The sequence below is a fragment of the Etheostoma spectabile genome, unplaced genomic scaffold (assembly GCF_008692095.1).
Source record: "Etheostoma spectabile isolate EspeVRDwgs_2016 unplaced genomic scaffold, UIUC_Espe_1.0 scaffold00018439, whole genome shotgun sequence".
NCBI classification, from domain to species: Eukaryota; Metazoa; Chordata; class Actinopteri; order Perciformes; family Percidae; genus Etheostoma; species Etheostoma spectabile.
Window position 1 is genome coordinate 4,131 of NW_022604259.1, and position 15,520 is coordinate 19,650.

At 44.9% G+C, this 15,520-nt stretch overlaps 1 protein-coding gene across 1 annotated transcript; it reads left to right on the forward strand.

Moving 5' to 3' along the window:
* Nucleotides 1-794: 794 nt before the first annotated feature.
* On the forward strand, nucleotides 795-6,256 carry LOC116680440 (trafficking protein particle complex subunit 6b). The gene is made up of 6 exons (XM_032509482.1): nucleotides 795-1,069; nucleotides 1,162-1,229; nucleotides 2,131-2,248; nucleotides 2,452-2,535; nucleotides 4,950-5,043; nucleotides 5,839-6,256. The coding sequence occupies exons 1-6, from the start codon at nucleotides 989-991 to the stop codon at nucleotides 5,868-5,870; spliced, it is 477 nt and encodes a 158-aa protein (XP_032365373.1). The 5' UTR covers nucleotides 795-988; the 3' UTR covers nucleotides 5,871-6,256.
* The last annotated feature ends 9,264 nt before the right edge of the window (nucleotides 6,257-15,520 follow it).

The window sequence follows — 15,520 nt, forward strand, 5'->3', positions numbered from 1 at the left end:
AAATCTGATTGGTTTAGAACATGATGACGTTTATATAAACTTTTTTATCGTTTTTGAATCGGAGGGATTTAATTGCTATTTGTCTGATTTAAAGACTTATTCTGTGCAGAACACATGTTGTGTGGCTGATAGAGACGTTTAGAAGTCAGAGAGACTAAATCTGAGCAGATCACGTATCATCTACAGTGTGTTGTTAATTAAAATCAGCAACAGATCGCATTTAGAGCACTTTGCCAGCTACTCTGTCATAATTAAAACAACTAGAGACTGTGTACCAGCTGATATTTGGGTCTGATTTATATTTTATTAAATCGGAATCGGACCACAGGGTTTTTGTCACTTCCTTTCCAGCCTGAAGGCGGCTGGAAACTGTCCGACTTTACCGCAGATTTTTGTCAGCGCCCCCCGCTGCTGCCTCCTGCTCTCGTCCTCTTTAGAGGCGCAGTTCATCTCGACCGAGCCTATGGTGATCGATTCTGCGCAGACCTGGCTCATCTCGAATGGGCCTATTACAGCATGTGCAACTCCCAACAAAGATGGAATAGAAGTAGGCTACGATGTCTCACTCTGTAGCTAAAACAGAGAGTTCAACACAAAAAGAGGAGAAAAGAGGAGCTGCACAACAATAATATAGTGTTTTTTGAAAATTAAACCATGAAAACTTATATATAACCTCTAAATACAATTATGAACCAGAAAATGGGAACAATATGAGCACTTTAAAATATAAAATAAAAAATAATTATTGAAGACTGCTTGTAAACAATAGATGGCAGCAATGCGCAATTACAGCGTCTATTCTGCCTAATTCTAGAAAGAAGAAGAAGACCAAGTAGGAAGCAGTGCAGCAAAAGAGCAGAAAGCGTCTGTTTCATTTCTGTCCACAGGTGTCTGTTTCCGCGGTCAGGGTGAAAGGAACGATGTCGGTCCCGGTGTAGTGACCGCGGAACCAGCTGATACAACGTACCGCAGTCTGGAGAGAAACAACATGGCCGACGAAGCTGCTTTCCAGTTTTTACATAACGAAGTGATACAGTACATTTACAAGTCAGCTGAGAGCGGAGAGACGGTAAGAGTTCTCCTCGGCGTCGCCATGACTCGGAAAGATAGTGCTCGGTTACAGTATTTAGTAACGTTAGCTCTCGTCTGTCTTTGATTCAGGAGAATGGGAGACATATCGCCAAACTGGAGAATATGGGATTCAGGGTCGGCCAGGGGCTAATAGAGAGGTAACAAGCTAACTGCTGCCAACAGGCTCTGAGGTGTGTGTGTGTGTGTGTGTGTGTGTGTGTGTGTGTGTGTGTGTGTGTGTGTGTGTGTGTGTGCGCGCGTGTGTGCGCGCGTGCGCGCGCCCCAGTCTGATATTTGTTCTTCCTCTGTGCCATACAGAGCCACAGTTTACTAGCTGACATGTTCCTTCATCACTATGAACAGACGCAGAGTAGGCCTACTTTATTCTGACTCCACACACACCGTCCTGCTGACACAAACGCTCACTATAAAACCAAACGTGGAGAAATGTGCTGTTAAATATAGTCCCCAAATGAACTGGAACAAGCGGCAGTTTAAAAAGGTGAGTCAATGACACGTAGACTGCACGATATTACCTATTTTAAGACCGTCTTAGTGCCCACGTAGTTTAAATAGCAAATGCACCTGGGTGTGCTGTTCTTACAGGGAGGTGTGTTCAGGTGCATTCTGGGCATATTGGTATTTTGGGGCAGCGGGAAGTGATCGCGCCACTGACCAACAAAAACTTGGTCTAAAGTCAATAACGCAGCATTTCATTATTTTTCTGCGCATCATTAAAATGTGCCTAGGCGCACTCGCAGTGACGCGCAGCCACACACAAATAAAAAAAATTACAAAGTGAAATAGTATTGTAATATGATCTGCTCGCGCGCTTTTACTTCACGCACAAGAAGGTCAGTTTCTTCTCTCCTTCCTGCTCAGCAAGTCCGCCATCATCCGACATGGACCTTCTTTTTTTAGCTGTCAAACTCGCAAAAGTGGATTTGGACATGTCCAAAACTCACCTGCACCGTGCGCTTCTTGCCGTGCGCCTAGATCGTTAAAATAGGATTTTAATTATAGAATTTGAGCAGCTTTTTCTTTTTTTCTCTTCTCTAGACTAACAAAAGACACAGCACGGTTCAAAGACGAGCTGGACATCATGAAGTTCATCTGTAAAGACTTCTGGACTTGTGTATTCAAGAAGCAAATCGACAACCTTCGGACCAATCACCAGGTAACCACTCCTGTCCATTAATCTGTCTCTCCAGGATTTCATGGATGTTTTCTGAGATTGTTGCAATTTTTTTTTGTATTTTGTTGCAATGAAGTTGCGGGAGACAGAAAGTTGCAAAAAACTTTCTGTCATCAGTAGTTCTTTAAAAAGGGTTAGTATTTTGCCTAGACTTCTGTGCTGATGTGTTGTCATGTTTTTTTCAGGGCATCTATGTTCTCCAGGACAACACTTTCCGCTTGCTGAGTCAGCTGTCAGCTGGGAAGCAGTATCTGGAACACGCCCCAAAGGTGCTCTTGCATGCATTTTATTGCATGACATTATTTGTTATTATTCATTATGTATTATATACAAGTATTTGATCACCTACCAACCAGTAAGAACTGCAGCTCTCACAGACTTGGTAGTTTTTCTTTAAGAAGCCCCTTTTAAGTACTCCACTCATTACCTGTATTAACTGCCCCTGTTTGAACTCGTTACCTGTATGAAAGACACCTGCCCACACAATCAAACAACCGCTCCACAATGGCCAAGACCAGAGAGCTGTGGAAGGACATTAGGGAAACAATTGTAGGCCTGCACAAGGCTGGGATGGGCTAGAGGACAATAGGCAATCAGCTTGGTGAGAAGGCAACAACTGTTATTAGAAAATGGAAGATGATGGTCAATCTCCCTCAGTCTGGGGCTCCATGCAAGATCTCACCTCGTGGGGCATCAATGATCATGAGGAAGGTGAGGGATCAGCCCAGAACTACACAACAGGACCTGGTCAATGACCTGAAGAGAGCTGGGACCACAGTCTCAAAGAAAACCATTATGGCGGTTTTCCACTGCGTGGTATCTACTCGACACGCCTCGGCTCTACTCGCTTTTTTTGGTTTTCCATTACGAAAAAAAGTCCCTGGGACCTGCTACCAGGTACTTTTTGTAGTACTACCTCAGTCGAGGTTCCAAGCGAGCCGAGGCGATACCATAAGGTGACATGGAAACCTGCAGACTGCTGGTTGGTCGGAGAGAATCGTCACTTCTGACTGCGTTGTTAGCAAACAAGAGTGCGGAGTGTGTTTCCAGAACAAACGGGACATTTAAAACAAATCTTGCCGGACACCGACAGATTATCCACTCTCTGCACTATTCTCACTTTTCAACTGTTCGGGCTACTAGCGGCTTCATGTCGTTTCCAATATCGCACACTGTTACTTTAAAAAAACAAGACAATATATATAACAAAAGTTTTTATTTAGCTTTTCAAGTAGCGCATCAAACCCTCCCAAACTTCCCGGTCTTCTTCCTCTGCACCCTGTGACAGTGCTGTCCCAGATGTATCCCAGTCGTTGTCATAAGCCTCTCTGTGACTCTCATACAGATTATACGAAGCACAGTAGTCAAAACCAGAGGTTTCACCGGTCGGACATCGCCCACCAGACGGTCTGCGGCGGAGATTTTGCAAAGCGTGAATGCTCTGAAACACAAACAGTACACAACACACATGTTGGTGTGTAATCATGGTTGCTAAAGTTCATGTACTTTATATAGCGTATAGTAAATACTGACTACGACGCTGAACACATGCAGATGTTAGCTAACGTTACCAGGAAACTTAACTTACCCTTTTGTGTCGGCGAACAACCGTCATGTCGACGTCTGAACTCCGTCAGAATTCCCAAACTCGCGCTTTTTTAGCAGTGATTTTTGTTGCTTCCTTCAGCTTCTTTTGAAACAAAACATTTGTTGTGGCTGCGGCGAGTAGCCGACGTGCTGTTGTGAGTCACATTGAAAATTACGTCATCACGCGTTGCTATGGTGACCAGCCACGCTGAGGCGTTACTCAATCTGTAATGGAAAACGGAAATAGAATGGGGCGAGCCGAGCCAAGCCGAGGCGAGCCGTTACCAGCAATGGAAAAACGCCATTAGTAACACACTATGGCGTCATGGATTAAAATCCTGCAGTGCATGCAAGGTCCCCCTGCTCAAACCAGCGCATGTCCAGGCCCGTCTAAAGTTTGGCCATGACCATCTGGATGATCCAGAGGAAGAATGGGACATGGTGGAAACATCATTCTTTGTGGATGCTTTTCTGCAAAGGGGACAGGACGACTGCACTGTATTGAGGGGAGGATGGATGGGGCCATGTATCGCCAGATCTTGGCCAACAATCTCCTTCCCTCAGTAAGAGCATTGAAGATGGGTTGTGGCTGGGTCTTCCAGCATGACAACGACCCGAAACACACAGCCAGGGCAAGTAAGGAGTGGCTATGTAAGAAGCATCTCAAGGTCCTGGAGTGGCCTAGCCAGTTTCCAGACCTGAACCCAATAGAAAATCTTTGGAGGTAGCTGAAAGTCTGTATTGCCCAGTGACAGCCCCAAAACCTGAAGGATCTGGAGATCTGTCTGTGTTCTGTCTGTGTGATGTCTGTCTGTCTGTCTGTGATGTCTCTCTGCTGTCTCTGTCTGTCTGCTGTCTCTGTCTGTCTCCTGTCCATCTGCTGTCTCTGTCCGTCTGCTGTCTCTGATGTCTGATGTCTCTGTTTGATATTTGTCTGTCTGATGGCTGTCTCTCTTGCAGTCTGTTTCTTCCTGTCTGATGTCTTTGTCTCTTTGATGTCACCGTCTTTCTGCTGTCTCTGTCTCCTTGATGTCACTGTTTGTCTGTCTGTTGTGTCTGTCTATCTAATGTCTCTGTCTGTATGATGTCTCTGCAGTATCTGTCCTTCTCCTGTGGTCTGGTGAGAGGAGCGCTGTCCAGTCTGGGGGTGAAGAGTATTGTGACTGCTGAGGTGTCCATCATGCCTGCGTGTAAGACATGCATCACTCCTCCATCATCCAATCAGAGACAAGAGAAGTCTTAAATCAACTACTTGTGTCTAAATTTAGTGTTTTTAATCAAGACAAACTTATTTTTATAAGACATTTTTCAGTATTTTATGCAGAGCCAGGGAGGTTTTAAGAAAGGAAAAAAAAAAATACAGTATATACAATATACAGACTAACTTTGGTATTTTTCAACCTGGACCCTATGTCTCCATGTTTCTGTGTCTAAGTGACTGATGGGAACAACAGTCTCTGAAACTGGTCCAGTATTAGGCATGACATAACAAGGAAACAACCTGTAATGTAACGATAATGGCCAACTGCGCAGCTTCCATTTCCGTCCACTAAAAGTACTGTTTATTTACATGGAGTCTGGTGGGTGGGGTGACGATGATTATCAGGGCCGTGTCACATTAGACAAAAAGGATCTTACTCTTTAACACAAAAGTCTATTTTAGGTATGGATCCTTTCCCTAATAATCTGAGAAGAATAATCTGAGTCTGTCAGCAGCAAAAAACAGAACTTTTACTGGACGCTGATGCTGTCCTGTAGGGTTACATTACAGCTTGTTTCTAACTGACGCTGAGACCAAAGTTCATGACCAAGGTCTATCCAATTGAGTGTCAATGTGGGTGTTTTTAAGTTAATATTGATGTTTACATACTGTACATGCTGCAAAACAACAGTAGGAACACATTTACGCAGAAGGAAAAAAGTTTCTTTTATTTGAATAAAGGACTCACATGCTTTCTCCCTTTGTTCTTTTTGTCTCTCTGCAGGTAAATTCCAGATCATGATCCAGAAAATGTAGTGACTACCTTAGCCACGTAAACTCTGCACTCGTCTGCCTTCATATGTTCTTCATATTTTGTCATTAAAGGGAAATGCCTCCATTTTTCATCATCAAAATATTCTCTTATTCACTCTTAAATTGCAGTTAGAAGTTAAAGTTTGCCAAAAGTTAGATCCAATCTTTAGAAGAGAAGATTCACACACTTTCAATGCCATGAGGATTTCTGAGAATGATTTTGTTATCTCTTTTATATAAGTCTTGATTCATTAGATGCATGTGTAAGTATTCTCATTATGGAAGGTGTATGGACCCTCTGCTGACAGGAGGTAAAATGTCAAGTTTGTAATGATACCGAGTAAAGTGTGAATCCATTTTAATAAATGATCAAATGTATCAAATTATCAAAAGGTTGGTCTTGGATTTATTGTTTAAAAGATGATTGGTATTGTACCTGTCCTAGTAATTTCTAATTAGACTTCTACTGCTTTTCATAAACTAATCTTATGTTTAAACAATTTATTTGAAAAAGCAAAGTATAGAGCAAACATAATGAAGAAATGTGGCCCACTTGAGCAGCATGAATAACCAGACCATGTCTTCTAACTATAAATCATAATTTGAAAACCTACCACATGCACGAATTGCAACCAATACCTAACCTAAGATTTTAAAGGTTCTTTGGATGCTTTTATATAGACCTTAGTGGTCCCCTAATACTGTATCTTAAGTCTCTTTATATAGACCTCAGTGGTCCTCTAATACCATATCTGAAGTCTCTTTTATATAGGCCTTTGTGGTCCTCTAATACCATATCTGAAGTCTCTTTATATAGACCTTAGTGGTCTCCTAATACTGTATCTGAAGTCTCTTTTATATAGGCCTTTGTGGTCCCCTAGATTAGATTAGATTATACTTTATTCAGCCCACAACGGGGAAATTTTCAGATTACAGCAGCAGCATTTTCTTCAATAACAGCAAAAAACAAAAACACACAAACAAGTAAACACACAAGAAATACAGGCAAAAAAACAGAAAATGATTATATGGTAGACTATACCATATACAGGCAAAATGGCGTCAAACAAAGGTATTTTAAAGTGCGGTTGCCATGATACAAGAAACAATATTGCGGTGTATGTGACGTTAAAATTAAATTGAACGTGTAATTAGAGTAATAAAGCAAGAGTCGGTAGCATAATAAAAATTATATTAACAAATATTGAAAAGTAAGTACTTGTAATAAAATAATATAAATACCGATAATAAAGATAAACAGAAAGTGTGTGGTGTAGATAGGAGAAAAAAGGAACAGAAACTATAACATTATCAGGTAGTGCAGGTGTTGTAGAGTCTGACAGCGGCCGGGATGAATGACCTGCGGTACCTCTCCTTACACCGTGGGTGTATCAGTCTGCTGCGGAAGGAGCTGCTCAGGGACCCCACAGTGTTGTCCATGATGGATGTCAGCTTAGCTTACATCCTCCTCTCCCCAGCTTTCTCTATGGGGTCCAGAGGACAATCCAGGACAGAGGTCGCTCTCCTGATCAGTCTATTGAGTCTGCTCCTGTTCCGGCCCGAGCTGCCCCCCCCTCCAGCAGACCACAGCATAAAGGATGGCAGAGGCCACCACAGAATCAAAAAAAGTCCTGAGGAGAGTTCTGCACCCTCCAGAGGACCTGAGTCTCCTCAGCAGATGGAGGCAACTCTGGCCCTTCTTGTATAGAGCATGGGTGTTATCAGTCCAGTTCAGTTTATTGTTCAGGTGAACACCCAGGAATCTGTAGCTCTCCACTACCTCAATGTCCGATCCCTGGATGCTCACCGGTGAGAAAGGGGATGTTTTCCTCCTGAAGTCGACGATCATCTCCTTTGTCTTGCTGGTGTTAAGCTGAAGCTGGTTAAGCTCACACCAGCTGACAAAGTCGTTGATAACCAACCTGTATTCCAGATCGTTCCCCTCAGGAACACAACCAACAACGGCTGTGTCATCAGAGAACTTCTGGATGTGGCAGTGGGTGGTGTTGTGCGTGAGATCTGAGGTATAGAGGGTGAAAAGGAAGGGGGAGAGCACCGTACCCTGAGGGGCACCTGTGCTGCAGTGCACCACTAATACTGTATCTGAAGTCTCTTTCCAAAAATTCAACCTTGGTGCAGAATTACAGCCACTTTCCTTAGTATGTACCATTTCTGAGTCTGTAGCTTTTGAGGAGGGGGGGGGGGGCCTTGACCAACTCCCACTTTGCTTGTTTGAAAGCCATGATGTCTCTCACTCATTGGTGGGCCAAACTCTCTGGGTGGGCAAAGCAAAGAAAGGGGAGGTAACCTTGCCCCTTATGACCTCATGGACCTTCGGAGATTTTTAGACAGTAGACTTTTCCAGGCGTGCCAGGGGCTGTGGATCTCTGAACCTCGGCGACACTTGAGATTGAGGCATGAGACCAGAGGCCTCAGGCCCTGCCTTAAAGCTGGCAAGGGCCCATAACCTGTGCAGTAAGCCGCACAGTAAGCCCATACGGGCAGCTGTGGATCAGTGGTAGAAGGTTGTGGTTCAATCCCTGGCCCTGCAGTCCCATGTCGAGTGTCCTGGGCAAGACACTGACCCCAAGTTTCCCCCGATGTGCGCTGTGAATGAGTGTTTATCTGATGAGCAGGTGGCACCTCAGCAGCCTCGGCCACAGTGTGTGATGTGTGTGAATGGTGAATGCCTGTATGTGTTAAGCACTGAGTATTCGTAAGGCTAGAATTATTATATTATAAATACAGCACATTTAACATAGCAGTGCACATAAATCTGCGCAATAAGCTGCCTGATGACCTGCGCAATAGCCTAGTTGCCTAACCCTATGCTGCGCAACAAGCCACATGTGAGATAAATGATCTTCTGTGACAACATCTCCCACCTTTTAATAAATCTGGTTACAACCCTCGTCCTGTGGAGGTTCTGCAGACAGGGATGTCCACCTCTTTGGCTAAGAGCAGCCATAAGGGGGTGGAGTCTGCAGACTGGGCTATTTCTTGGTCCCTGAGAGGGCCATTGGATGTAGTCCTATTCTGGATCTCAAGGGGCTCAAGAAAGTACCTTAACCCCTTGGGATGCAAGATGTTAACAACAATCCATCACAGGTGTTTGTTGTGCCACTATCTACCTCAGAAACCCACACTCCAACATACTTCTCTGGCAGGGTCACTGGTTCCCTGAGGTTTTACTTCAAGGGCCGGATGTTGAGTCTCAGGTCTGCCATTTGGCATTTAACTGGCTCACCAGACCACACCGCTCTATTTAAGCAGTAATTGCACTCATAGGCACGAGGGTCCAGGAGCCTTGGTTGTCTCAATGGTCAGGCTGATGAAGGAGGATCATGCTGCTTTGCAAGTTCCAGCTGCATTCTCAGGTTGACTGGTGGCTCTACTTTCATCTCATGGGATTGAGGACATCCAGATAGTTCCCCTCACCCTCCTCTACTTGAGACCTGTGCACCGGACTATGGTTTGTCTCGTAGAGGCATGGAGCCTAGCATAGCAAAGAAGTGTGCTGCAACCAGGGGGTTAGCACCAGCTGGTCTCCACAGACATTCCCCATTCAAGTTGGGGTGCTGTCCAAAAGGCTGCGGGGTCAGTGGCCATTGGTGACACCTTTGGCCTCAGGGTCTGCATTAAAGGTTCTGTGACATGCTGTTTTTTGGATGCATTTATATAGGCCTTAGTGGTCCCTAGTCTCTTTCTTTAAAATTCAGCCTTGGTGCAAATACACAGCCACTAGAGCCAGTTCCAGAATGAGCTTTACTTAGGACCTGCCATTTGGGTGTCTGTAGCTTTAAATGCTATTGCCATTGATTGGGCAAGGTAGAGGGTGGGGGTGTGGCCTTGACCAACTGCCATGCTTCGCTTGTATGCAAGCCACGATGTTTCTCTCTCTCACGGGCTGGCCAAATTCTCTGGCTGGGCAATGCAGATAAAGGGGAGGCAACCTTTCATCTTATGACCTCATAAGGGGCAGATTCCAGATCGGCCCTTCTGAGCTTTTTTATTTTCTCAAAGGCAAAGCAGATACCCAGGGCTCGGTTTACACCTATCACCATTTCTAGCCATTGAGGGACCACAGGCAGGCTGGGGAAAAACATTTAAATGTTAAAAAAACTCATACAGTGGAATTTTTAAGCCTCTCCTCCTTCTGCTCTGCATCATGTCAAAAGTTTTTCTCTCATTGCATTGCAAGGGAGGAGAGGAGAGTGGATGACCCGTGAGGTTGCTGCATTTGCAGCGTTTTTTAGTTCCTGGTAATTTTGCCCTTGTAAAGCTTATTTTTTTGTACAAGCTTTCTTTATGTATTTGCGGTTGGTTTGTACAAGTCTAGTGTGTTCCATGGTTGACATCAATACAATTCAGCTGCCTAAATATACAATGTTAGCAACAGGGCAATATTACAGAGGGGGAAGTCTCGCATTGCCAGATCTTCCTCCACAGGAGGGTTGGCTAGTTATCAGCATTTCTTTAAACAAATCATAATTGTCTTGGGCGGTGCTAAGCGCCAGCGCAACGATGCTGCTGAAAAAAATAGCCTCAGGAAGGAAATTATTTTGGTGAAATTTGTACGCTCAACGGTTGTTTTAGTCGTGCTACAGAAAACTCAGCTGTCTGGATTTACACTGCAGAGATCTAAGGAGCAGTTAACTATAGTCCTCAGAAAGCCCAAGGTAATGGATATCCGGCCTAATTGAGTAAAATCTGGCAGATTTTCTGTCGGCAACAGTAATCCTGGTAGTGAACAAAGACTACATGTGTGATGAAGCCAAATTAACAGATGGTTGTTTATCCGGTTCACCTCTTAATTCAACCCTTAATCTCCTTTGCACAAAGTCTCTTAGAGAGGTTTAATAAAGCCATTGCTACCATTTGTCATTATGATGGGTCAGCCGTAGTCCACAGATCAAAACATTAAGGGACTTGTGGGAAAATAATACAATGACTGAGGTGGTGATGAACAGGGCACTCAGGAACGGCCACGTAAAAGCTGGCTTAAAGTATATGCTGAATTAACCAAAGACTAAATAAGAGTGTGTGTGTGTGTGACATATTATACATTATGCTTTGCAGCTGGGGTACAGCTAGGAGGGAGAGAACAGGAGGGCTATCTTAGTCAGATAAGCTACAGTGAGCACAGAAGAGGAGATGGTGAGGCCAAGGACACTGAAGTTCGAGGACGGTCTGATAACTCAGAGAACAGGACCTACAAATTAAGAAGGGAGTGAACATAGCTGTCTTGTGAGTAAATGATAACTGAAAATAATAGACAGGCAAGAAGGAAGAGGCAGAGCAGGGATTGTACCCCAGCAACAGTATAGCTGACCAATCAGGCCCCACAAGGGGAACCATATAACCCTGAGCACAATATTGTTTAAGTGCCTTTTGGGAACCTCTGTACTAGACAAGTTTCCATCAGGTCCGTGCATGTAGAACTGCTCGGAAACGCATTTCATCTGTTGACCACAAGAATAAACGCTGTGTTAATTCATCATGGAGTCAGTTGTCAGTTTATAGAAGGATTTCTCCAACAAATTTGGTGACCCCCGACGTGATAACGTAATTGGACAGGGGAATCCAACTGGACCTTGGCATTGTGTCCACGGTCCGGTTCAGCTCAGCCACCGGACTGACATCCCGCAGCCCGTGAAGGGGACTGAGCGGCGATACTGCGATTCGTTGGTGTGATCACTGAGAGCTCTCAACAAAAAAGGTAAGCAGAAGCCTGTTAAAATCAAAATTCTGTTATTGGCTGAAAACTAAATTGATGTGATCACATTTCAACTGTCGTAAGTGTTGTTTTAAGCGAAAAGTATTGATTGAATGTGCTGTAATTAAAGGGATATAAACAGATGAAATGTTGGGGCATGTGATGTGATTAAACAGAGAAAAACAACTAGAGAGTTGTAAGAGAATTGTTGAATAATACGGGTGGCGGTAGGAGAGGAAAAGGGACAAATAGTCAGAGGAAAATACGTCCAGATGGTTGACGAGGTAGGAGACTGCTAAGGACAGATAGTTCAGATGAGTGATTGTGAATTGCCACCCTTGGTTCTGTGTGAACATCCTGAAAAAGAGTTGCAGTTAACAGATTGTCATTGTAATATACGAGTCCACCGCGAGTGTATTTGTGCGAAGGAGTGAGAGGTCACTTTTTAAGTTGTAAAGATTATAGAGATGTACATAAAAAGGCTCTAGATGGAGTCTTAATGAAAAAGTTGTTCGTTGTTGCATGTGTGATTTTTGTTGTGGTTTGGCTTGTTGGATTTTTTCTCACTGCTTATTTGTTGTAAAATGACGACCCCTTATGGTAAAGTGTAGTAGGGGCAGTGAAAAAGTATGGCAGTAAAGGAGAGGAGAAAGTAGCAAAAGAGATTGTGAAAGAATGGGAGAGAGGAGGATGGATTGAGGGAGAAGGGGCGCCGTCCCGGAGAAAGTGAATGAAATAGTGAAGTATGAAAAAAGTAAGTTGGAGTATGCGGAAAGGCAGGCAGAGGAGGAAAAGAAAAGAAAATGGTTTAAATTGACTAAACCAAAGCAGAAGGAGTATGAAGCGCAGAAAGAGAAATATGGGGTGGGGTTGAAAATGACAAATGCAATACAGAAACAATTGGGATTGACAAAACAAGATGACAAAAGTTCACCAAAAACTGAGACAGAAGCTGAACAGAATAAAACCGTTAGCGCAGAGAAAACCCCGCTGCCCGCTGAGGCGCCCCCGCCAACAAACCCTTTTTATCCAGACATAAGAAACCTAAGAATTTCCGCTCCACCGCCGCCGTATACAGGTCCAACGGCATCAAAACCCACAGTCCAAGCCCCAGTGGTAACTGCCCATTTACAGCCAAATGCATTACAAATAGACGTACCACAGGACCCATTGATACCGGCATTAGAGGGCCGCGTACAGGATTTAGAATGTTATCTAAATTTAATGGTACAGTCAGCGCCAGGGGGAGCAGCAGCGGCTCCACCACAACCAGCGGCTACAGTCCCAGCCGGCCCAAGCAAAGCTAGTACCCCATATTCAGCGTCTTTTTGCCAACAAAATCCAGAGCATTTTCACATGTCAGTAAAAGGACCCAGTCCACCTCACCATAGTACCCCACAAGACTCAGGAAGTAAGGAAGATAGCGAACAGTCAGACAGCAGCAGGGAAAGTGAGCAAACAGACAGAAGCTCCAGCTCTAGGGAAAGGACTAAAAAACGACATAAACGCAGGCCCAGATCTAGATCACAAAGTCCTCAAGACGTTTTTGTAGCAGGCACATTTAAAGGTAAATTTACCAACGAGGACCCTGACGAAGTTATGCTGCGAAGATCAACTAGAATAAGGGAAAAACTTAACAAAGAGTTCAGAGAGATAAAAAAGCAGCAAGAGCAGCTGCGTCGAACAGTGAATGAGCTCAGTGAGGGAGAGCAGACGCGCCACACACCAGAGGCGGGGCTACAATGCCCACTCCGCCCAGTAGGAGGAGGAGGAGGACTGTTGATGTACACCCCTTACAGTTTTGGTGACTTAGATTCTCTGTGTGCAAAACTCCCCTCCCTGACAGGAGGGGCTGAGCATTTCCTCACAGCTTTCAATAGTCTTACAGCAGGAGTGCAGCTGTGTTTGGGAGATCTCAGAGCAGTATTGGGTAGAGTAATGGGAGCAGATGAAGCTAGTGCTGCCCTCACCAGAGGGGGAGCTGGACCCACTGTTCCCGCATCAGTGCCTGCATCAGCAGTAACCCCTGGCATTTGGGCTGAGCTGCACCGCATGTATCCCACAGTTGGGGATCATGCAGCATGGCATGATTTAAAAAGACTAAGTGATGAAAATTTTGATGCCTATGCAGATAGAGCAAAAAAGATTTGGCAGCGTGCTATGAGGGAACCGTGGGACCAGTCCGCCGCCACAGTGGCGCTGTTCCGCCATGGGGTACTAGGGGGATTACCCACAGCAGTTCAGACACAGTTAGGAGGAGTAGTAGGCCTGCAAACAATGACCGATGCAACATGGGGCGAGAATGTGCGTCATTTCCTGTCAAACACCAAAAAGGAGCAGAGCAACAAGAAGATGAATTAAAAAGACTACAAACTCAATTGTTAAAGAAACAACTGGAAGAATTAAACAAGCCCAAGCCCAGCAAAGCTAAACAAATGACAGTCTCACAGAACCCCCAACAGTCAGAAGCCCCTCACAGTTGCAGACATGCTGTCTTTTCTGGGCCTCACAGGATACAGCCGCTCACATATCCCTGACTATACCAACAGAACTCATCGCTGTCTCACCGCCCCCCTCCTATGGACAACAGAGGCCGAGGCCGCCTTCTCTGACCTCAAAAGTGCCCTAGCAAGGGCAGAGACACTCACCTCCCCAGACTACTCACTCCCATTTCATATGGATGTTTCTGAAAACAATGGCTTTCTCAATGCCATTTTATTTCAGAAAAAAGGGGGAGACAGACATGTCAGTGGCAGCGGAGCGGCGCCACAAAAGACAAAGATGGGATATGGAGGTCTCATCAAGGAAAGATAGCAGCATCAGCCGAGATGTGCAGAATGTTGCTACCTGAGGCACACAGACCAACACATGAAGGAAGAAAACAGACTCTCCTGAATCTGTCTGAGCTGTGGTGGCACCCCAATTTGAGGGACATGGTGACACATTTTTGTCAGGAATGCAGGGTGTGTGGAGAGCATAATGTTCAGAAACCATACACCACACTAAAAGGAGCGTACCCAGTCCCCACAGCTTGTTTTCAAGATATCAGTATAGATTATACTGATATGGGCGCAGAAAATGTGGTAGGGGGAAAAAGGTATCTTCTGGTGATGGTAGACAGGTTCTCTAGGTGGGTAGAAGCCATTCCCACCAGAAAAGAGGACGCAAAAACAGTGGTGAAATGGCTCAAAACTGAACTCATCCCGAGGTATGGGGTCCCCAGGCAAATAAGGTCAGATAATGGCACACATTTTAACAACAAACTACTAAGAGAAGTAGAACAGGCCCTGGGAATCACTCATGCCTTCGGATCAGTTTATCATCCACAGTCACAGGGAATGGTGGAAAGAGCAAACCAGACATTGAAGGCTAAGATAGCCAAGGCATGTGCAGGAAGCAAGTTAACATGGGTAGAAGCGCTCCCATTGGCCCTCATGGCTATGAGGTCCTCAGAAGGACGAGAAACACATTTGACCCCACATGAAATAATGACAGGGAGAAAAATGCCAGGACCTCCACTAGATGGAGGCCACATGCCAATGTTAGATGTTCAGCAAATAGAAATGACAGACTATATGAAAAAGCTAACATCTCTGGTTTCAGCCCTTTCTACGCAGGTCCAGTTGGCGAACAGGAAACCGCAGGAGGAAGCAACACTACCTGTCAAGGTAGGCGACTGGGTCAGGGTCAAAGTTCACAAGAGGAAGTGGACTGACCCCAGGTGGTCCGGGCCTTACGAAGTAAGGGAGGTTACTTCACACTCGGTCCAGGTTAAAGGTAAAAAAGGAGCACCTTGGCACCACCTGACACATTGTGCCCCAGTCGCACCTCCTAGCCGCCCATTGGCAGAAATTAGAAAAGCAATCCAAAATGTATAGATGGAAGAGATGTTTTGGCGGGGAACAGCCCCCACATAGTACATCCATAACTTGGAAGG

Bases quoted from the DNA above. Each gene is read 5' to 3' on its own strand.
- LOC116680440 (XM_032509482.1), top strand. From the start codon at position 989: ATGGCCGACGAAGCTGCTTTCCAGTTTTTACATAACGAAGTGATACAG. The intron at 1,070-1,161 runs GTAAGAGTTCTC...TCTTTGATTCAG, and splicing joins CAGCTGAGAGCGGAGAGACG to GAGAATGGGAGACATATCGC. The intron at 5,044-5,838 runs GTAAGACATGCA...GTCTCTCTGCAG, and splicing joins GGTGTCCATCATGCCTGCGT to GTAAATTCCAGATCATGATC.